General features: G+C 40.6%; 2 protein-coding genes across 19 annotated transcripts in view; one reads left to right on the top strand and one right to left on the bottom strand.

Moving 5' to 3' along the window:
- Nucleotides 1-11,460: 11,460 nt before the first annotated feature.
- WDR12 (WD repeat domain 12) lies at nucleotides 11,461-19,374 on the bottom strand. The gene is made up of 13 exons (XM_039555456.1): nucleotides 19,179-19,374; nucleotides 18,999-19,093; nucleotides 17,812-17,906; nucleotides 17,066-17,172; nucleotides 16,132-16,247; nucleotides 15,586-15,740; nucleotides 14,956-15,001; nucleotides 14,680-14,765; nucleotides 14,350-14,490; nucleotides 14,129-14,234; nucleotides 13,203-13,335; nucleotides 12,612-12,684; nucleotides 11,461-11,918 (listed from the first exon to the last, which is right to left on the bottom strand). The coding sequence occupies exons 1-13, from the start codon at nucleotides 19,217-19,219 to the stop codon at nucleotides 11,841-11,843; spliced, it is 1,272 nt and encodes a 423-aa protein (XP_039411390.1). The 5' UTR covers nucleotides 19,220-19,374; the 3' UTR covers nucleotides 11,461-11,840.
- Nucleotides 19,375-19,448: 74 nt separating this feature from the next.
- Nucleotides 19,449-22,507, top strand: part of CARF (calcium responsive transcription factor) — a 35,628-nt gene continuing 32,569 nt past the window's right edge. For 16 of the 18 annotated variants that reach the window (XM_039554812.1, XM_039554809.1, XM_039554811.1 and 13 more), the window contains exon 1: nucleotides 19,450-19,857. The gene's annotated coding sequence lies outside the window, so the exon portion shown is untranslated. Of the gene's footprint in view, nucleotides 19,858-20,990; nucleotides 22,136-22,507 lie in introns of those variants that run through there. The other 2 variants (XM_020585031.2, XM_039554808.1) reach the window with 2 other exon arrangements.

The following is a 22,507-nucleotide window of genomic DNA, read 5'->3' as shown; positions in this document are numbered from 1 at the left end:
GTGAGGTTACTAAGGGAGGCAAGGAGTTCATTGAACTAGTTTAAAGCTGGCTGCTATTTTCATTTTGTTTAACTGTCTGGTTCTACAGTATGTGGATCTCAAACAATTGGCTTCCTATTTGATTAACTTTTAAAAAAGTATATGACATCTCAAGCTTGAAACTACAATCCAGTCTTAAAGCCATTTCTTCATAAAGCCACATATTCTAAAATTGGAAAACTCTACTGAGCATGCAGTTCTCATGTCCAAGTACTTGTGCATGTAGTTTTTGGATAGAAGGATAATTGGAATATTCAAAGGTGAATGAGCTCAGAATCTGTTTGCTTGGAGGAAGACAAGGAATTAGAGTTTAGCCTTTCCTGGTGTTGCTTCCTAGAAGGCTCTGCAGAATTCTTCATATTTTATTTTTTAAGTTGAAAATAAATTTTTAGTTACTGAAGTTACATTTGCTCTCTTTGATTGAAAAAGATGAGTAAACTGTGCAAGACTGCAGTTCAGGAGAGGTCATTCCTGCAGGCAGACAGACAAAGGCAGCAGGTCCATACCTGCCATGGGAAGATGCATGCTCAATCATGGGAAATTGTTAAAGGCAGGTGAGCAGGAGGGGTCTGGATACAGCAGATGCCTGATAGACTGACAGGGAATGTGACAACAGGTACAGTGACTGCCTTGAAGCAGGTTCACCTTCTGGCCTGCACCCCTTCGGCTTCTCAAAGTCAGATTTGGTAACCCTTCCTTCCATCTGCATCTAAACCTGTGAAAATTGGAACATGCAAAGGCAAAAAGAGATCAGTCTTTGACTCTTACTATATGGTATACTACCTGCAACAGTTTCTGATTAGAGAATCTGTGAATTTAAAACAACTTGGAATATGTCCCAGTCCTACTGATTTCTATTGTTATGAGGGGTTTTGTGCTTATATAATATGATCATGTCTATTCCACAGACACTGACCATTTATTGGAGAAAAATGTAGAAATACTGAATAGTAATTATAGCTTCTTCACTTCCTAAAAGTGAAAACTGAGGAGTGAAGGTAATATTTTACAGTAACCTAGCAGTAGATGTGCAATTTTGGCTTGGATCCATTTTCTTTTGCAGAATCTTAACTGAGCACTTTGCATATAATTACACTGTCATCCTGGAGGAGAGTGTTTCAGGCAGAAAAGAGAAAAAAGTTCTCCTTCACCCTTTTGTTTGCTCAGAAAAAGCACTTAAAAGAGTAACTGCTGGAGAGACAGAAGATGGAGGAGAGGCTTTTGGAAGGCAAGTGTCTACATGAGTAGGAAAGTTGTTGCAAGGTTTCTCTTATGGTGACTTGTTCATGGTGTTAAGCACATTCTTCAGTTTTAATAACAAATACAGAGAACAACAGGGGTTTGTTCTCCAGGTGTGGAGGGGATTTGTTTAGTTCTATTTTATTTGCTGAGCTCACTCTTGAGATACAGTAAATACCTCAGTATGTACTTTAACTACTGGTGACACGTCTTTGCATCCACTTAAATCATGGTGAACTTGTTGGCAACCAGTACTTCCTGTAGTGTAGACAGTACTTGTATGGATGAGTGAATGTTTACTTTTTGGAATTCTCCATTTTGCTTGCTCTTGTCAGGAATACAACTTGTGGGATTCATTTTTCATCCACAGCCTTGCTTCTCTCTACTCTGTGCTCCAGAGGGCATCAAATATTGTAGTTTTATGGCAGAATGTTGGTAGTTCCTGCCAAAGGTGAAACAAAGGCCAACATGAATGTAAAAGAAGTAAAAAGAGTAAAACTGTGCAAGAGCCCAAGTGAGCAGAATGTTTTGGGGAAATGTGGGAGAAGTGGACTGACTGTAACTACAAAATAGTAAAAATTAAGACTTTAGTCTTCATGTTTTTCAGCTTTCACGCACAGGCTGCCCCTCACTGCCTTTTTACCACATGGCAAGAGCAGTAATAAATGCTAAGCTGGAAGGTGATACATAAAGTTGATTTCCTGCCATTCTATGCCCCGAAGTGTAAAAGTACCAGAGATGCATGTTCCATAAAAGCAGCTCTGAATTTACAGCAATAACAGGAACCTGTTTGCCTGCTTGTGGACAGCAGTGCATCAGAACACTGCAAATACCAACTTAGGCAATGCCAATTTTTTTTAACTGGAATTCCCAGCATTCTGAATATAAATAGAACTAAAATGTCATACAGTAATGACTCCTCTGCTCTTGCCAACTCATAGTAGACAAGTGGGGGAAGAATCTGTTTTTGATAGCAAGGTATGTGTCTATCTGCCCAGGAGTTGCGTTGAACTTCCCTTCAGTCTGTTGCTGAAAATGTCCAAGAACAGCTGGATTGTGTAACAACAGCTGCTGCTTATTGAGCAGTGAGATCCCTCCCACAGAACTGCACAGGGCTTTGCCAAGTGTCAGCCCATGGGGCTGGAGTTTGGGATTTGATGCATCTCTGGGTGGGTTTTTACTGGCAGTTGTTCTGATGTGCTTGCGCAGCCCAGTCTGAGCAGGAGAAGGATGCGTGGGAAAGACACAGAGCAGGCACACAGCGGGAGCTGGGGAAGAGAGGGGCAGAGCTCCCATTTAGCACCACATCTTCAACACCTGTGAGCTTGTACTTGACAGACATCAGAGTTTAGCAAAGTGGTTTTCTCTTCAAGTATGAAATGGCTTCTGCTTTTGACATGTGTCCCTCCAAATACCTCTGCATCCTGCACTTGCAATCATACCTTCAATTGAATTAACAGCAGTGCATTCAACTGAGTGAATGGGGACTACTAAAAAAAATAAAATTGAAAACCTTGCCCTTGACACCTGTCCTTTTTCCAGCTTCACTTGCATTGTGATCTGCCTGAGACATTGATAAGAGCCCTACCTTATTTCCTTCCTCAGATACGGGTATAAAAAAAAGTAATTGAAAAATAAAATGTGTGGCAATTCCAATTTATTGACTATTTTTATCATGAGAACTCTGAGGGTGGCAGAACCACCATGTTCAAACTGCTAAGCTGCATAAGATGACCTTCAGATTTTGACATTTACAGTTAGATGTGGGGTACCTGGGGTTGGGGGAAGAGTGAATTAAAAAAATAAGTCACTACTGTACATATCAGACTTCATATGGAACAATGGTGAAATTATAGGCATTGGGAAGAAAAAATGGTTAAGGGATAGATAGGCATGCTATGAAGGAAGATGAATGTGAGTGTTTTACCATTTTATTAAACATGGTGGGTTTTGCTGGGTTTCCACTAAAATGTCTTTAATTGAACTCTGGCATTTAAGAAGATGTTCCCAGTAATGTTTCCAGGAATTTTATAAAGGTAAATTTTCTGTTCTTTGTCTTGAGACTTATGGAAGCTTAGGAAAAAATTATAATATCTAAATAGATTTATATGTAAATTATAGTATATATCTAAATAATTCCCCAAATAACACAAAATGCAAGAAGTTAAAAATAAATGAGAAACCACTTGTGTATATAAACTTATGCATATGTTGTAAAGCATTTTAAAAGAATTTTTAATGTTTAACACTTGAAATGCCCATTACAAACAGCAAGCAGCAGTTGGGAAGGCTATGCAGTTGTAATGTAATTTTAAATATTAGTTTCAAACCCATTTCCCATAAATGTTCTTAGTAGATCTGCAAAATATTGATTTTGCTATCCCAAGGTGGTTGTGGTGGGGTTTTTTTGGTTTTGTTTTTTATTTTTTTTAAAGATTAAGAGGTGAAGGTGTAATGGAGGTGCAATTTCTTTTCCACAAAGTTTCCACTTTAGTAGTCATTTTTCACTGTATCATTTATAATGAGCAGCACATGAGCAATTACATATTATTATGCTGGCATTTAATTTTTTAATTGGAAAGACATAAAATCTTTTTTAATCCATAATTACTGTTTTTCAGTATAATGTTCTATTGAAATTTTCAAGCATTATAAAATTCCTTCTTCATTACAAATAGTAGGCCCTGCAAAATATAATTAGATTGAATATTTAACAGAGGACTTTGTATTCTTCTAGTTGTGAAAAGACAGCATTAATGAATTTTTTCATCAAATCTCAAACCTAATCTCTCAGTGGTCAATCCGAAGCAGTGACTGCCCCAGGAGACCATAAATGTTTTGATGTACCCTGATGTTATACACTATATAAATATCTATCTAGGGAGAGAGAGTTATTATATATCCCTAATGTTACATATTCAGTACTTATTTAAATAATAAGAATGCTAAAAAGAAGGAGAAAAGAAAGAAGAACCTGAAACAAGGATAAGCTTTTTGCTGTATATTGTACCATAAAGTCCCCATCAGTATTTCACCGCTCAGTAGTGGATATCTATACAGGCCATTTGAATGAGAGATCATGTAAAAAATAACACTTTTTAGATGCAAATTGTTGATTTATTATTTTGTGGACATAATCAGTTAAACTATTAAATATGTAAGCATGTAAATAAGCAGTATGAATGTAAAACTAGAAAATTTAAAATACAGAAATGTTCTGTTATCTCATAGCAATCAAGCTTCCCAGCAACAAAAAGAACAGAAACAAGAGTCGAACTTAACTACTGAAAAGTGCTGAGTGCTACTTGTAGACAGTTTATGAAGTGCAATCAAGACAAAAGTCACAGAGGAGTGGTGGTCCAAGCTCCCTGTGCCTTTCATCAAGAGTAATTGTGAGCACGGGCACAGGGGGAGGATTGGCTCCGGGAGAATGGGTGGTGGCTTCAGCCACAGGTGTGCAGGCACCTGACTGTGGGCGGTGATGCTTCCCAGAGCCCTGCTGGTGGTGCAGGACTGATGGCAGCAGCCCGGGCTGCTGCTTAATCACTGAGCATCAGCTGTGCTGCCTTTTACTCACCCCTGTCCTTCAGGTGCTTGGAATTCCTCTAAGGATGGGGGGAAAACTTAACAGCACAGGCATATGCAGAGTAAATGTAAATGACAACAAGGTGTGTCAAAGGCAAATACTGCCTGCTGCCAGGGCCCTGCTGTCACAATGGAGTTAGAAATGTGTGTAGGAAGAGAAATGCAGTGGCAATGCATTAGGAACCCAGAGTGTCTTCTATATTGGAGTGTTAGCCTAAAATTCTCTTTAAAAAGAGGAAGACTTTTACCTTCTTGATACTCCTATGATGAATAAGAAACTAGATACTTTGCTTGTAAAACATGGAGTGGGTAGCAAAATAAGGAGGGTAAATGGCAAGAACAAACTGCTGCAGAGGGAAACAAAAACTTATGTTATTCTCTAACTTTTTAAAATAGCAGCCCTATTAACACACTGTTGTATCGTAAATTATAAAAAATAAATACAGAAGGATGGTAGGAAATGGCAAAAGCAATACTCGAGCTAGCTAAGCAAAATTATTACCTTCCAATAAGAAGAGATTACAATTCAGACATTCCAAAAATGAAAATATTTTTCTTTTGCTGCACTGAACTGCAGCAGGCTGAGAAAATATTAGAAATAGAGATTTCTTTCATTAAAACAGAACTTCTCTGGTATGTAGTATAATATTATTATTCTCAAGAATGACCTGGTCTGATTTGTCTCATAATCCTCTGTTTACATGTAGCAAGCAATACCTATAGATACTGCAGAGGTTCATCATGGTGGGGTGGTGCACAGCTTGGAAACTGCTCTCCCTGCAAAAGTCATGGCTTCTTTTTAACAGGACCATTTGGACTTGCACATTTAAATCACAGAAGCCTAGAGACTGGAAAACTGAAATAAGGAAACTGTAGTCTCCTTATCTTCGGTGAGTTCATGCCGGATTCTGTGGTGCCAGTGCCATACTAAAGATCTGTTGCTTTGATTCCTCTGTTTAAATAGATTGGATTAGAAGGGGAGAAAAACCATCATCTCCCCCCCCTCACCGTTCTGTCCAAAGCTTAGTTACTATGAAGACAAATCTTATTTATTTCCCGTCAGAAAAGGCTTCACTGACATGGAGTATTCGATTTTTTTGGAGGCTGGTTCTGACTCGGTTTTCAGCTACATTAAGATATAAGATCTGATTATTGTAAATTACATGCAGGTAGGCTGCATGTAAGTTTCTCTGTAAATCTGTATTAATGCCATTGATTTGGATGGGCTTCACTGTATTAACTGGAATTAGAGCAGGTGAACTGAAACCAGGATCTGTTTAAATTTGTGCTGTTTAGATCTAGGGAACACTTTGTTCGGTATTGTAGCTGCAGGAGATAAGTACTGTTCTGAGAAGCAGCAGAGAATATCCACTGAAGGTCTCTGTATGCTCTTAAACCTAAAGGCAAAACATTATGATTGTTAAATCCATGGTTCTTTCAAATGCTGTGCTTATATCAAGAGGACCATTTGCATGTTGATGTAAGATGGAAACAATATCTTTTGTGTAACACCAAGAAGTATTCTTGATCCCTACTCCAAGTATTAAAAAACTACTTCCAGCAAATTCTAACACCTCATCCTATGCTCAGAGTCCACCAGAATAACAAACTACCAATCCAAGACCTGAGAGATAAGATCTCTCCAGTGGAACTCAGGGAAATTCTGTCAAATTTTGACCATTTTTTTTCTTTTAAGATCAAAAAGTTTTTTCAAATTTGCACAAACCTTTGCACACTTGGGCTAAAGCTGGTGCAAAACCTGAGATGAAAAGAATGGGAGAGAGATGGAAATTTCTGCTCTTTAAATTAGAAAACAAATTAGTGGCTTTAACAGAGGAGATTAGAAAACATGTTTGTTGTGAATCCCAAGCATTATAGTATGAGCAACACTTCCCACTAGTGCACACCCATGCCACACCTTTCAGGCTTTGGTTCAAAGTCCGTGTTTTGAGCAGATGGTTCTGGGTGTCCGCATCCACTGTTCAATCAGCGGTGTGCCAAAGGCTTGGAATCACACAAATGAGGAATTCGTGTCACCCAGCAGCCTTCAATGCTGCAAGTGCTTTAAAAAAGGAGAGTGTAGCTTATTTGTTGTTGTCATACTCCCAATTCCCAAACAAGTCCATATGACAAAGAATTCTCAGCCTGGCTGCCAGATTGGTTACTGCAGTGAGCTCAGATCTGCTAAGCTGTTCCACCAAATGTAAGTGTGTGCAGGGATGTGTGTGCAGATATGGTGGTGACACCAGGAGTGGAAAATGCCTTGAGATGGTCTTCCTCTCTGGTGCTGAACAGCTTCAGAAAACAGTAATGTTGTTCTAACACTTGATGCTGTTTTTTGGGCTTTTTAAATGATACAGGAGACTGAGGCTGCCCTGTTGAAAGTAACTAGTACTTGTTATTGGCAGGGAGAACAATCCATTTTCATGTATTCATATTCTACCTATCGATTCATACTGACTCTGCTCATGGTCCCTAGGTTTATCATTAATTTGACATCCAGCTCTGCATCAGATGTTACCACATACTCATCTTCATTCTTCTGCACTTTGTCAGCTGTTGTTTTGACCTGTCTTGAGAGCAGAAATCCATGAGAGACTTCTGGTTTGTGCATGTGTGTGTAACAGACTTGAACAGTTTTCAAGAACTGGGATAGAGAGAGAGTTAAAGGAGAGGAATTAATTCACTGAGCATTTCCTGCAGGCTCTTCCAAGGGATTTCAGCTGTCTTTCACATGCAGTTTAGAACAGCTGTGGTCTGACTGAAGATCACTGCTTCCCTATTCTAAATTTAAAGACCATAGATAGTAGGAAGTGTGATGAGGGAGACCCTTTTGGATAAGCAATATAGATTATTGCAATGTTTTACTATAATTGGTTTATTGTGTTTCTCCATACAGCTTTCTATTCTGTTTCTGTGAGTTCTGGTTTGCATCCAGAGGTCATTTCAAACATTTGGAGAAATTTCTTTGCTTAAATGATACATTATCGGCTGAAAGTGTCAGTACTAATCACAGAGCATTTATTTCAATGTTTATTTAGTTCTACAGTATTTTAAACTTGTACAGAGATCCCCCGTTGGTCACAGGCTGCTAGGTGTCCAATGGAATAAATTGCAAAGACATGGAAAATCAACATTTTGAAGTTTCAAGTATGAATATTGAAATTGGTACAGAAATTTACATTTTTGTGGCTTGAATTACATTTTCAGTATTCCATACAGTACATGTCTTGATTTGGATGGCTCGATAGACTCATCCAGACTGAGCAGCTGTCTTTCCTAGACCAGACTTAGCCAGCTTCTCACTGGCAACTTAAAAACCACTTATTTCATGCAATTTACAGGACAATTTAAATTGGTTTTCATAGCAATTAATTTCAACCCGAGTTTTGCCTGTAATTTGAGATCTCTGCCAATGACCTTACATCAAACAAAATTGGTGATTCAAACTTGATTGGGCTTTTTTTGGCATATAAATTGCAGTGTAAGCTACTACAACTTGTTGTTTGCTAATGAAATATCTGTGCAGCTCACTGTAGCCTTGTGCTTCTCAAATTCAAGCAGGGTGATAATCCATAAACTGCATTTACCCCTGGACTGGGGTGTGTGAGGGCCAGCTTGGCAGCCCCATTATGACAGAGAGTAGAAATCTGAAGTGTGTTGACCTAGTTCTCATTAAGTTTTTATCTGATAAAACATTTTGCCTTCCCCACATCAAGGGAAAAGAGCACATGCTGAAATTTCAGTGAGGTCATGGAGCAGATCAGCCTAAATCACATCCACCACTTGTTTGGGACTTTTGTTTGTTGTTGTTTGGAGGGGTTGTTTGCTTTTTTAAGAATCATGTTTATCATCACACAATTTTGGAGATAAGTTTGTACCCTCCATTAATTCAGTAATGAGAAAAACCTTAAAAATTCTGGAATTCTTCAAGTTATATCCACATTTAAGTAACAAGGTGATAATTAACAAGATTTAAATCAACTTTTAAGAGTGTAACAAAAGTTTGTCTTTTTCCTTTGGGGAATCTGTGCATGTGCCTATCTAGTGCTTTCTATTGCAGAAATGTCAGAAAATGCAGGAGAAAACTCCTGAGATATGAGGTTTTCATTAGAAGTGTATTCCTTTCTCTGTGTTTCCTTCCAATCTCTGTGAAATATTTTTGTTTCAATTGTAGAAGTCACTTTAAGCATATGTGGTTAGATCTGTTTCCTAAGGTATGCATGCTAAAATCTAGAGGAGTATGTTGAGTTTATCCTGGAAATTTATCAGCCTATACAAAACTAAATTAAACTTCAGTAAGTTTATCTTCACTAAGGACAAACCTCACCCTGGGCTCTGGACTGAGTGTTGAAAGGGATAAGCAGAGCAGCACTGGCTGGAGATCTGCACTGTTGGCCCGAACTCATATATCCACATTATCCACACACACCTGCTCAGGTAGTGTGTCACTGCAACATTTACTCTTTCCTTCCCCCTTCCCTTGTTTTTCCCTTAATTCGATCTCCTAGCTGAGAGAAGACTGAGACTAAAAAAATAAACCAAATGCCAACAAGAGAGAAAAAACAGTGCTCTGCCAGGGCTGGCTGTAGGAAAGGGGTGGCAACCATCCAGAAGCAAAGATGAAAGTCTCAAAGCAAGAAGAAAGCTGAAAGAACCAGCTGGATAAAAGGAAACACGTGAACAGAAAATGCAAGTGTGACACTAAGCCAAGGACCAAGCAGGTGAACCCTTGTCTTAAACTAATGCTTTTAATGTGTGTCTTAATGCATGGTGGTGTTTGAACTCTATTTAGAGGCAGCACATGTGTGCTAGTGAACAGTTTATGCCAGGTGTCAGTGCAGAATGAAAAGATAGAAATAGAACAATGTGTATTGCACAGCCTCTCAAAAACAAACCAACCCCCACCTCCCATCAATAAAAAACCAAATGTAGGTCAATCTTGCAGTAGCTGATTATTGTCTTTATTCCCCTCACTTGTAGTATCACTTTTATGTTTAAGTAAAACTAGCAATTAGTACATAAAGATTCTTTACTGTTTTGTATTATGCTACTAGGGTACTAGGAATATGCAGAAATGGTTTTTAGGGGAGGAAAAAACCTAATTTTTGTGAGTAGAGTCACCATCAGCACCTTGATTGTGCATTACCGTGTTTTTGATTCAGCTCTTCTGCAGTTTTAAAATCAACTCATGTTGACCACTGTAATTTCACACAATCATTTTAAACAAAAGGACTGCATGTTTGAAAGTCTCATTAAACATTTTATTTAGGATTATAGATTATCCAAAGAACTGTCAGCCAAATGTAAAAAGCATTGGTTTCAGGATAATTCATGGACTGTGGTAATACAGATATATTCCAAAAATACAGTGTACTTACACCGGTATCACTTCATGTTAATGTGGTTTACTTAGTTCCTTCTTGGTCTGTTCTTTTGCCACAGTACTTTTCCAAATAAGAGGAGGGTGTAAAAATGCTCCTGCTTTTAACTGTGGTCCATCAAAACCTACTTTTTCAGATACAATCTGTGTATTTATTACAGGTGATAGTAGATCTAATGGATTCACTGTTTGAAACTGAAACAACTAATGCCAGCTGGGTTTTCTTAAGTCTAAATAATATTAGTCTAAGATAAGCTGATACTTCAAGTGACACGGTCTTTTTAAAAACTGTTTTGTAAATCTTTCTGGAAAGGCAAGAAAACCATATTAAGGTTACTTATCTTGCATTCATGAATCTTTAGACATATGCATGTAAGTTATTAGTTGCAGTACTTCACTTGCAGAGCAAAGGGATCAGAGATCCTTCCCCTGTCCTTTGCCATTTTCACCAGTTTTGCTCTTTGGTATTTCTTAAAACTCCTTGCTCAGAACTATATATGTATTATATATATAGTCTATATATAATAATACATATTATGAACCTGGAGGTCAGAGTTCTCACTCTTCAAAGAAAAATTATTAATTCAAGCATTTGACTTGTTTGTGCTGGACAGGTCTTACACTGATCGAAAGCCAAGACACTGGTGAGGATATTCAAGTGTGGTTTCCATGCAGTTTACCAGTGCGCTGCTTTAACATCACATATGTGTCATCTAACAAGTGGCAGCAACAGCTTTTTCATTTAAATGCTGAACTCAAAGCAAAACCACCAGCAGAGAAACTGAGCATGTTTGAATAGCTCTTATCCTCTCTATCAACCTAAAAGCTACTGCAACTTTCTGTATCTGCTCTAAGAACAAATTACTTCTTCTGCATTCTGTTTGTGATCCATCACTTGTTTCTACAAACATGCTTTTAGGACCAAGACACCACATTAGTTGTACTGCAACACAACAAGTACTGTGGTACAAGGCTGGCATTCTTATAATCTACAGCCCTTATTTATGAGCTACTAAAATACGGAATATTTCATCTGCCACTAAATCTGTCAAGTTCCTCTATATCGTGCTATTTACACTGCAAACATACCAAGTCTTCATCCTAGAAAGAAGCCTGGGTTCGTTAATTAAGGACCAAATAATAAGAACTGCCAACACCCAGACTGAGGAGAGCTGAAATCTCATTTTTATCTGAAATGACACAGTAAACCAATGAACTGTTGATAAAAGCTTTATTTTTTTTTCCAGTGGAAAGCAGGTAAACTCAAAAAATAATTTAGTCAGTGAGTAGTTTTTCTGTAAGTATCAGTAAACAGTTTAGTTCTTATTAAAAGGGCTATACAAATAGTCATTTAAAAGACATTAATTCAAAGCCATCAAAAAGGGAGGAAATGACCTTTCACATTAATCCCATTTGGGCTTTGCTGTTTTTCTGTGACAAATATGGATATAGGTTACCAATACAAAACCAGAAACAGCTCTCTGAGCAACAAACTCCTCCTTTCTTCGGAAGTTGATTGTGTAGAGATGCTAATAGAGAGCAACTGCTGCAAAAATCTTTGTTTTTAAAAAAAAAGTCTTCTGGCTGTTGACCTTCATGCCCCAACATCAGAGACTGTAGCTGGGTATCTGTAGCAATACAGTTTGTTGTCTGCTCCTCCACTCAGTAACAACTGATGAAAGAAGGAAACTGGGATTAATACCACAATTAAGCAAAGTAAGTACACAAAAGTTAAGGACTCAATTTTTCTTTCCTTTTTAAAAGGTAGTAGTGAATAATGAACTGTTAATGCATGACTAAAACCCAGAATCAAGGTGCAGAAGCAACTTTGTCCCTTACTCTCCTATTAAAATTAGAAGTGAAATTTTTGTAGGGAAGTTGCTTAAGCTTTTCCTGACTTTTACTGAGAATCTTGAACATTCACAGAATGGGGTTTTTTGGTAATTTTAAATACGTGTGTACCACAACAGTAGCAGAACAGCTTGCTATAGAGGATTATATAGTTTCCCCCTTCTGCATGTACTGACTGCCATGCCCCAGCTGTTCCTTCATGCTGCTGCTTTAGTCCCAATGGCAGACAGCAGTACCGTGGAACATGTGTTTTCTGAGTAAGGTGCAGTGCTGTTCTTGTCTCTCCTAGTTTGGAACATCAATATAATGCTCAGTTAATGCTACAGGGCTTCAGCTCCCACCATGGCCCTTTGCAGAGTGTGGGGACACACAAAGTGACACCACCCAGACAGCACAACTACAACTGCCTGTTCTCTTCTAGCTTTGAGCATAAGGAAACAATCCATGACTGCTTTTAGCTCCATTCTTAAACACCATGCATATAAATCGAGTAACTTGCTCTTCAGATTCTTACCCCTGCTTCTGTCCAGTCCACACACAAAACCTTGTCTTCATGAGCAGCCAAGTCATACAGAGGAGCTTTGCAACTGGTGAAAAACAGGTTTGAAGTTAGGTGAGCAATCACAAACAACAACTGGTCCCAGGAAGAAATGCTATCACAGTGCTATCAAACAGATGTGGTTAAGCAGTTACAAACACTTTGAGAGTACAGACATCGACCATGTCTGTACTCCTCTGCTTTCTCCAGAGCCGATTACGTTGGTATTATCCTCTCCTACATCCCCAAAGAGAAAAGCAGCAACATTTTTCATCTGCTTGCAAACAACTTTGAGACTGAAATTCAATCAGTTGTTAGGAAGAATTTGTTATAATTTCCTTCTTCCACATGTAGATGCTGCTCAGCTGTGTTTTCCAGCCCTCTGGTAGACTACAAGTATTTTTCTTCCTTTCATTATATGGTTGACTTCCAAAACCTAGAGGATTTTCACAAATGTCACAGGGGTTTCCAATGAATGTCTCTGACTGCTTTTGCTATTTCATGAGGGGTAGCTCACCCTGTAAGCTTACATGCCTTTGAACAGCAAGAAACACAGGTTTATTTTACCTCCTTGTGTCCCAAAGCTTCACAATGTTGTCCAGAGAACCAGAGATCAGCTGATGCTCGTGGGTAGGTGACCACTTCACAGATGTCACCCAGCCTGTGTGAGAAGTCAGAGACAGGAGAACCAAGGAGCCATCTGAATAGAAAGAGGAAAAAACACAGATGCTGAAACCAGCACTTTTAAGATGTGCACAAAATCCAGTGTGATTGCAGTTCAAGTTAAGTGAACTTTATTTAAAGTGAACAAAACTGTAAGCCACACAAGTTCTGGGGAAGAAAAAACCCCAAAGAAACAAACCCAACCAAACAAAAAAGAAACCCACTCCAAACCCCTCAAAATGTATTTTCTTGTCACTAAACTTTCTTTTTAAAGAAAGAACAAAGATGTGTTCAAGGCCAGGCTGGGTGGTGCTCTGAGCAATCTGCTCTAGTGGAAGGAGGCCCTGCCCAGGGCAGGAAGGTTGGAACTAGATGATCTTTAAGGTCCCTTCCAACCCAGACCATTCTATGAAATGTGTTTATGAAAATAAATCTGGTATAGGCTCAGTCATAATATCCACAATTCCATCTGTTTATGATACACAGTACCATGTCCAAGTGACTACTATTTCACTTTAATGATTATCAGACTAGCCTAAGTCTGAACCTTACCAAAAAAAATTTTGTTCTGCAACTGCACAGTTGCACATTTATTAGTAAGTTTAAAAATAAAGGAAAACCTAAGCCCAGTTAGATTTCTAAATTATTAGGTAAGAAATTAAAACAAGTCTTGCACCAGAATACAGAAAATAGATGTAACCTTTGTATTTAATAAAAGCCCCAAAGGGCTAGTTTCAAGCAGAGGGACCAGAAGAGTTTGTGAGATGTCTCTCAACAGGACAAAGTTCTGATTTTGAAGAACTAAAGAGACCATGCATGTTTTAGCTCACCTTTGCTGCGAGGATCCCATAGTCTGATATGTCTGTCAGTGCTCCCTGATGCAAGACGTCGACACAGGGGTGAGTAGGAGACAGAATTAAACACTTTGTTTCCTGTCTGTCAGTAAAGAAAATAATAACTGTAAGAGAGGAGCTACAATTTTACACAGCTTTTTTTTTTTTCTGTGAGCTGGACTGCAGCTGAATCTACAGAGAGAGTACAATGATCTCACCAAAGTTGATTTGAGATCTCCAGTCTCAGCATCCCAGAGTTTAATGGTGTGGTCCCATGATGCGCTGCAAATTTCTTCAGCATCTGACCACAGCACAGAGGAGATGGCTTCTGTGTGGCCAGAGAGGGTTGCCAGCGGAGTCTAGAATTTAATGGTGACAGATTTGAGTGAGTTATCATCAAAAAAATCTATTATTTCAACAAATGAAAATGTCCGATTATCCTGAGACATACCAGCAGAAATTTTAAAGTCACCTTTAGCAAAGAGAAATTATTCATTGTGGCTACACTTCTAAAGAAAAATCCTGGACAAACCTGGAGTTCATCTTACCCTTGTTAGTCCCAGCTGTTCAGTTTTCTGCTTTTTCCGTGGTCTGTTAGCTGCTTCTTCCATTTCATCCTCCTCATCTGTAGGTACTGTGACAAAAGACAGGCAGACTTGAGCTAGAGGTTTTTGAATTCCATCTCCATGTAAGTAATTAAACAAATCCCCATATCTGTGGTGCCTACAACCATCATGCAGGTGATAACCAGATCTAAAATCATGTAATTAACCAAACCAGTAACTCAGCACAGTGATGTATAGCCCTACAAACTTACATCTTACCTGCAGACCAGATCTTTAACATCTTATCCCAGGATCCACTGCAGAACTGTATGAACAGAAACATTTTGTTAAATGTTGATCCAGAGAGACCTTGGAAGAGATTATTCTTTTTACTTTCTTTGTAGGAAAAATATCTACAAAATATCTATTTCCTTCAACACCAAAACGTTTACTTTAACCTGTCGGATAGTGAGTCGAGCTGGGAGCACTGACTCCACCTTTGGTGGCAGTGCTCATAACTGTTGAATTCCTGGGTGAAGGGAAAGAACCTCTTCACCACCTGCTTTTTCCAAGTACTCTGGAAATTTTTTTCCCACCACAACCACCGCAAAAATGTAGGTCAAATTTGAAAATATTTATTATAGCACAAAATTAGCATGCATTTAAAGTAAAATATACTTTAAAATTTAACTTGTTTTCCAAACTAAATGATTCTGTGATTCTAAAGCTTAGCACTGATATAACACACCTAATTCTAAATAACCACCACTTATAACAAGACTGGAAAATTATCAGTGTGTCATAAAATCATGATGATGAATACCCATGCAGGGACAAAAAGAGGATTTTTGAGGTACAGGCTGCTAAATCCCAAATCACAAAGGTTCCTTTCCAGGAGGAGTCACTCACTTTGGTTCTTGTACAATCAACAGCCACAGACTCGACACTGCCAGCGTGTCCCCTGCAGCAGTGAAGGGCTTTCACTTTGTTTTTCTCCACGTTCCACTCCCAGAGCAGGACAGTTTGGTCCATGGAAGCGCTGAGTAACAGGCACGATAAACTATCTGAGGTAGAAAAAAGTTACACTCACGCCCAGCTCAGCTTTCCAAAGTCTTTATAAATAATTATTCTAATCCTAGAAGAAATAGCAGATAGACAGAAACTCGTATGTATTTCAGTCTACATCATGTTACCCTGCAAGTACAATTAATATAACTATATACACCAGTATTTGCAAATGGAGACTGCAAGGTGGATAGACAACAACCATCTTAAAGTAACTATATTCATTACTGTTAAAGAAGTATTTTATGCACACCATGACTTCATTTCTGACACCACTGATAGAGACTGAAATAATTACATTTAGATAATTAAATATTTGTGGTTAAGGAATGCCAGCATTTCTCTCCCAGTAAATCAAACTACTACTATGTCCCTGCTATATATACTGACCTTGCTTCACCCACGCCACATCCTTCACCACTTCTGTATGCCCAGCTATTGTCATGATGGATTTTCCTTCCACAGACCAGATCCGAGCAGTCTGATCGTAGCAGCCAGTTAATATCCTACAGGGTACAGCATTTTAAGCATCATTGTCTTTAAGACCAACAAATGTTTTTATGAAATAAAGCCTCAACCAGAAACTTGGAAAAATATTAGCACAATAGCTGTTTTAAAAAAATAGCTTGAAAGAGTAAAAAAATCTTTTTGCTACGGAGCAAAGCTTCATTAAAGCCTTGCAACTGGGAGGCCAGGAGTACAGGCCAGAAAAACAAGCAGTGAGAATACTGCATGTTCTGGTAGGTGAGACCTGAGAGGACTTATATTATTTACATAATTTAAAACTTTATTTGTTGTTTGTAGTATGTTGCCAGAGGTTCTCAAAGTATTTTCAAACCTCTACTTAATATATGAACATCACCTAGTTGATTGGAAAATGAATGTGAAAACACAGTAGAAAAAGACAATTATGGCTCTCTGGCTTTTTTTAAGGAAAATCTCTGCAGAAAGGTATGCTATTCTATTTGTTGCTAATGGGCGTCACATTGGAAGTCATGGGTTTAAGCAAAAAAGAGAGATGAGGAAAACTTGCTTTCCTTTAAGAGAAAGGATACTAAACAGCATTTCTTTTGTTCATTTGTATAAGCAGTATCTCCTGTTCAGTGTCTCTGGCTGTTTTCTACCTGTGTTAAAGTCACTGTCAGTGAACTGCTTACAAAAGCAAGTAGCTGAGTGACTTGACAGGTTAAAAAAAAAAGAAACAAAGCAAAGAGGAGAGAAAAACCCAGCCAAGGGATTATTAAAGAGAGAACAGCACTCCATTTAACACCATGGAGGAACACGAATAAGCAAGACAAAACTTAGAATTAGCTTAGTGTGGTACCATTCTTCAGTGGCTTGAACAGAACTGATCCAGTCATCATGGAATATGCATTCTTCTGGCTGAGGGGCCATGTATTTCTCCACGTACTCTATTTCCACCACTTCTTCCTGAGCTCACAGACAAAATACTTATTTAGTGATGTAGTGTGGTTTTTTTAATCAATAACAGTAAAATTTAACTGTAGTGTGGTACAAGTATGCAAGTTTATTGAGCAAAGGTCTTGGTATCCAAGTCACATCAGTAGAACTAAAGTATTTTGAAAAAAAAGTGTGAATTATATTGCTTTCCATATTTTTATCAAATTACTATTAATAGCAAGCTGGAAGCAAAACCAAGTGATTTCACTCTTCTTACATTCCTCTTCTTCTATATTTACTAGTACAAAACTAAAGTGTCTAAAACACTTTGCAACATTTTCTAGAGGTAATATTAATCTTCCCCATTATCCCCCACCATAAGAGACAAAAATATATTTTAATGATGAACTCAGTAAGACAAGAATTTCCCCTCTGAACTGTATACAGACAACAGATTGGATAACTATGTTCCTTGCACTGCCCTGTCTCTAATCACACTCATAATGGATTCAAAAATACATGGAATTCTCCTGGAAAAGTGGTCAGACAAGAAATAAAACTGAACAAGCAAATCTACCTAGCTGACAGTGCAATACCTAAATCAGATTGAAGTAAACTGGCTAAGTCTGTTCTACTGTCCTAGAAGGGGAGAAACTGAGTATGACTTACTGTGGAAATATTTTCCATTTCCATGTGTGTGACCAACGGCAATCGCAAGAACTGGCCATTGATAAGGAAGTCAAATTCCACATACTTGTGATCCGCTGAAACGAATCAGGGAAAAATCAGCGTTCAGGTGTCACTATTTATTTGATACCATCACGAATGGCATCATTTTGAGACTGGTTCAGGAAAATGGAGCCAGGAAGAGGTTAAAAAAAGACCCAAACATAAATAACCCTCCCCAAAACAAGACCAAAAGCCCAAAACAAATGACAACAAAAACCAAAAACTCAACCCCTTGCTTTCTTCTCCCAGTTTTAAGGGGGCAGCCCATTACTTCCACAGGATTATTTAAGTGAAGAGGAAGGAAAATTTGCTGTTGGGGTTCAAAGAGCTGTTTGCCTCTTACTATATTTTCTTTGTAGCTATGCATAATCAAACCCCAGTGGTGCTTCCTGACTGTTCTGTATGGATCTTGCCACTTGTTACCACCAGCTAGAGCCCTGTATTTGTGGCAGCAGTAGGAAAATCCTAAGAATTTTTGGTTCATATTTCTCCCTTTGTAATGGCATAAATGACAAAGGCCCTGCATTTTGGCAGAAGCACTGCACTGTGCATTCGTTTTCTATTCCAGATTGTTTGCAATTTCATGGGTCAAAAGCAACTTGCAAAAGCCTCAAGAAGCAGGGTATGATACCACTGACCCAGTTTCTTATGGAAAATGGGATTTTCCAACAACATTGCACAAGTGCCTTTCCCCAGATAATCTTTCAAGTCAGTCAGCCCATTTCAGCACTGACAGAATGGCTGACGTTTTATTAAAGGCTGTCATAAAACCCAAACCTTTGGTTTCATTAGATCTTGTGCCAGGTTTTGGGAACGCTTCCATTCCCATCTGCTGTGGCAGCCTGGCCTGTGGCGCCGGGCACACACAGTATTCCAGCCTTCGGAGCATTTCTCCTGGGAATGCCCAGCAGCCCCAGTACCCGCAGCGCTTCAGATCAAGTTCCAGGAGTGCCTTACTATAGGCAGCCAGGCCAAAACAGCGGGGCAGGGCCGGCTCGGGCTGTCGCCGTCCCCGCCGAGGGCCTGCGGGTGCCGCCCGGCTGTGACAGCCCACGCGGGGCCGGGCCCGGCCCGGCCGCAAGCGAGGATGCCGGGCTCCGAGGGGCCGCCCCCGCCGCGAGACCTACCGTGCCCTGCCGCCAGCAGCTTGTTGATGAGGTGGCTGAGGTCGGTGGTCTCGGAGGCCGCGGGCACCGAGAAGGGCACATCCTCCACGGCGAACCTGCGGGCACAGCGCGCCGTTACCGCTACTGCGCCACCCGCTCCCGATCCCACCCTCGGCCCGGGAGGGAGGGGAGGCCCCTCACCTGCGGTTCTCGGTGCGGAACCGCGCCGTGAGCTGCGCCATCGCCGCCGGCCGCTGCTGTCGCCGATACCGGCACCGACCACAGTGTCGCGACGCGCCCCGGCCGAGCCCCCCGCGGGACCGCGCACCGCCCGCGTGCCGCGCGCCCGCCGCGCTCCCGAGAGGCCGCGCGCCGCCGCCTTCCCGGCGCCCCCCGCGCGCCCCCGCCCCGCTCGCGCTGAGGGCGGGCGCGCGTGCGCGGGAGCGGAGGCGCGCATGGCGGCGCGGCTGCGGGAGCGAGCGCAGGTGGAGTAACGCGCCTCCGGCATTTCCCCCCGGGCCGCCGGGACGCGGCCCGGCCGGCGCGTTCCGCCGCCCCTGCCGCGGGGCTGTGGCGCCGACGGCGCGACGGGCGCGGGCTGAGGCGCCCTCCGCGCTCCTCAGGGAGCGGGCGGTGCGTTCCGGGAGTCCCTCGCTGGTGCCGGAGCGGCTTCCTGTGCCGGCTCCTGAGGGGGGCCGCCCGCGCTGCCCGGCTGTGCCCGAGCGGGGCTGTGCCTCGTGGGGCGCCCAGGGTCGCTGGAGTGGCGCTCTCCGCGTGGAGTCACTCGGGTTGTGTTTCTCCGCGTGTCAAGCGACACACCCACAATAAACTGCCTACTAGAAGTAATAAACCCAACGCGCGGTGGACTTTAAAAGAAGCTGTAAGTGAGTTTGGTGTTTTGGGAGAAGGCTGCTTGTGTGAGGAGTTGCTGTTGTGCTTGCGTTGTGCACACTTTTTTTTTTTTTCCCCCACCTGTTTGACAGTCGTTCGTGGCCTCAGGGGATCAGTTGGGATTTCCCTGGGTGGTGACTCCCCTGTTGGGGCGGGCGGGTGTTGAATGTTGCTGTTTCGTGAGACTCTGAAATCTCATCTATTTCTTAAGCATGCTTCAAAGACCTGACGTTGTTTGTCAGTGAAATTGACACAGGTGCATTGAAATTGACACAGGTCTAGAAAAAAATGGCTTGAGAAACCTTATAAGTGGGAGTGCCCAGATCTTCTGTGTATTCTTAACCGCATCTGCCTGCTCTTCCATGATAGAGATACGCTAAATCTCAAACCTGGTGCAAGTTAGCAAAGTTAAGTGTAACTCCTTTACTGGAGAGTATCACTCTGCCCTAATTTCCTCCCTGATATGTTTTACTGTAATTCATGCCCTTGTGAATTTGTGCCACTGTGGATGGTTGTAGAGAAATGCCCTCAGAGGGAGCTCTTGCAGAGAGTGTGTTTTCATAGTAGTAAGCTGTGCAATTATCTTAAGTCTTCTTATAAAACCTCTGAGACGTTTCACAGAAGACCCAAAAGAGATTGATGGTGGAGCATTCAACTGTACGTATGTGCTGTTAAGTATAACCAACACCCTGCATGGTGTGCTCATGGTGGTTACTTGTGTTCGCCTGCGCTAGCAGTTTCTGTGCCTGCTTGCTCTCTTTGTAGAGGTGAACCAAGGACAACAATGGCCATAGATTTCCCTTTATTTTGAGGAAAGTTCTTCCCAAATGGAGTCAGGGTGAAGGAAGTTGACCTGTGGCGTTAAAATACGCTAACCCATGATTTGGAAATGGCCCTTGAGTGCTTTAGTCGGGAAGCAGCCTGTAAAGTGGTTTGGGTGGAGTTGTGTTAAAGCTAAATCTGAGGTATAGAGAGCTGCTTGTGTGCTCTGAGGATGCAGCTCTTGCTCCTACTTTATACTGACATTAAACTTCCACATTTCTCCTTCAGCCCACTGTTAAATGTGTAATACAGCAGTGGGAATTTTTGTGGTGCTCACTTAGTGTTTATGAAGAGATACTTATGTGTTATTTAATGACAAAACATCCATACCTATACATAAATGTACAGGATTTAACTTTCCTGTTTGAGGAATTGGCTAGCAATATTTATATGAGTGTAAGATTTGTTAACTGTGTATGTATTTGTACACCTCTGTAGAAGCATATTTCTTTAAGACAAAAAATAATAATTTTTTGTGGTTGCACACAAGGACTTAGGTTAATGAAACTGGATAGTTAAACCATGAAGTCGATTTTTCAAGTGATGTGTGTGCCAGTGGTTTGCCTGGGTTACAGCAGTGATTAGACAAAATCATGGGGCAAAATTGTACCACAGGAATTATTTTAAACACAAATATGAAACTTCAGATATTTCTGGGCTGCTTATGAAAGGAAGCTGGATAAATATCACCGTGTATTTACCATACTGCTGGATTTTTTTTCCTGAGCTTTGTTATTAATCATTGTTAGATACAGGATGTTGGGCTGCTTGGGTCATTGGTCTGTCCCCATAGAGCTGTCCTTGTGTTCTGTTGTCGGGTTCCAGCATGCTCAGAGTCCGTGTCATCAGTATCTCTGGAACAAACTCAGTTTATCTCAAAGAACTAAATGTGCTGCTTTTGCAAAACTGTCATGTGTTCTCTGCATCTTTGAACTGAGAGGAAGTGGTTGAGTGATGATGAAATCTAGTGTTCTGGGTTTTGTTTTCATTTGCTGCTAAGATGCTTCAGACATTTTAACTGAAACATCTTATAGTTGTTCTCAGATCCGAAGCTCAAAAGTACTTGGTAAACATGAGGTAACTTCATTTGGAACTTGGTCTGGAGTGTCATCACTTGAAAATTGAATGGAAAAATAAATCTGCTTTAGATTAAAGTATTAATATATTGAGCATATGAGCAGCTTAACTTCTCAATGTTGTTTGTATCAGCAGGATGCTTTATTCAGCTTCAAAAGCCAAGGAGATGTGGATTTACTTTGCCTGTGTCCTTTATATCTTTGCAAAGCAGAATAAATCTGTGCTTTAAGAGTTGTACAGTTCTTTTGAAGTTACCCTCTAGCCTGTTACAGTCTCCTTACTAAAGCTGTAAACAGTTGAAATACCACAGCCAAGAAGGTCCATCTTGAGGAATTTATTTGCGTGGTGTGGTGAAGAAGATACAGCTGGTAGGAGTCATGTGCTAATGTAATGCAGCCTGTCTTTAAAATAAATACTGAAGGGAAAAATCCTGACCACCCTTCCCCCTCCTTCCTCCCAAATGTCAGGACCTAAGTTTTCTTCTATTCAGTTGGGTATGTTATGTGTGTAGTCTAGTATATGTATACTCTCGTTAGGTAGGGACCAAGTTAATTGTCGTTTTGTCCTGTTGCTTGTGAATATTTGGGATTGGTCGCTGCTTTAAAGGGTGTGTTGTGTGCATGAGAGCATTATCATGTGGCTGTGACAGTTCACTGTCCAATACTATCTGTCTACCTGAAGGGTTGTAGTGGGCAACTGAGCATCTTGAAGCTTTCTTTGGGATAGGAGGTAGATTTCTA

This window comes from Corvus cornix, chromosome 7 (assembly GCF_000738735.6).
Source record: "Corvus cornix cornix isolate S_Up_H32 chromosome 7, ASM73873v5, whole genome shotgun sequence".
Classification (NCBI taxonomy): domain Eukaryota; kingdom Metazoa; phylum Chordata; class Aves; order Passeriformes; family Corvidae; genus Corvus; species Corvus cornix.
Note: the sequence above shows the minus strand (reverse complement) of the source record. Positions and strands in the feature narration are given on the sequence as shown.

Excerpts from the sequence above, each read along its gene's own strand:
- WDR12 (XM_039555456.1), bottom strand. The coding sequence starts at position 19,219 with ATGGCGCAGCTCACGGCGCGGTTCCGCACCGAGAACCGCAG. Across the intron at positions 19,094-19,178 it reads TTCCGCACCGAGAACCGCAG|GTTCGCCGTGGAGGATGTGC; the intron begins GTGAGGGGCCTC and ends CTGTGCCCGCAG. Across the intron at positions 14,491-14,679 it reads AACAGCTGGGACTAACAAGG|ACTCCGCTGGCAACCCTCTC; the intron begins GTAAGATGAACT and ends ATTAAATTCTAG.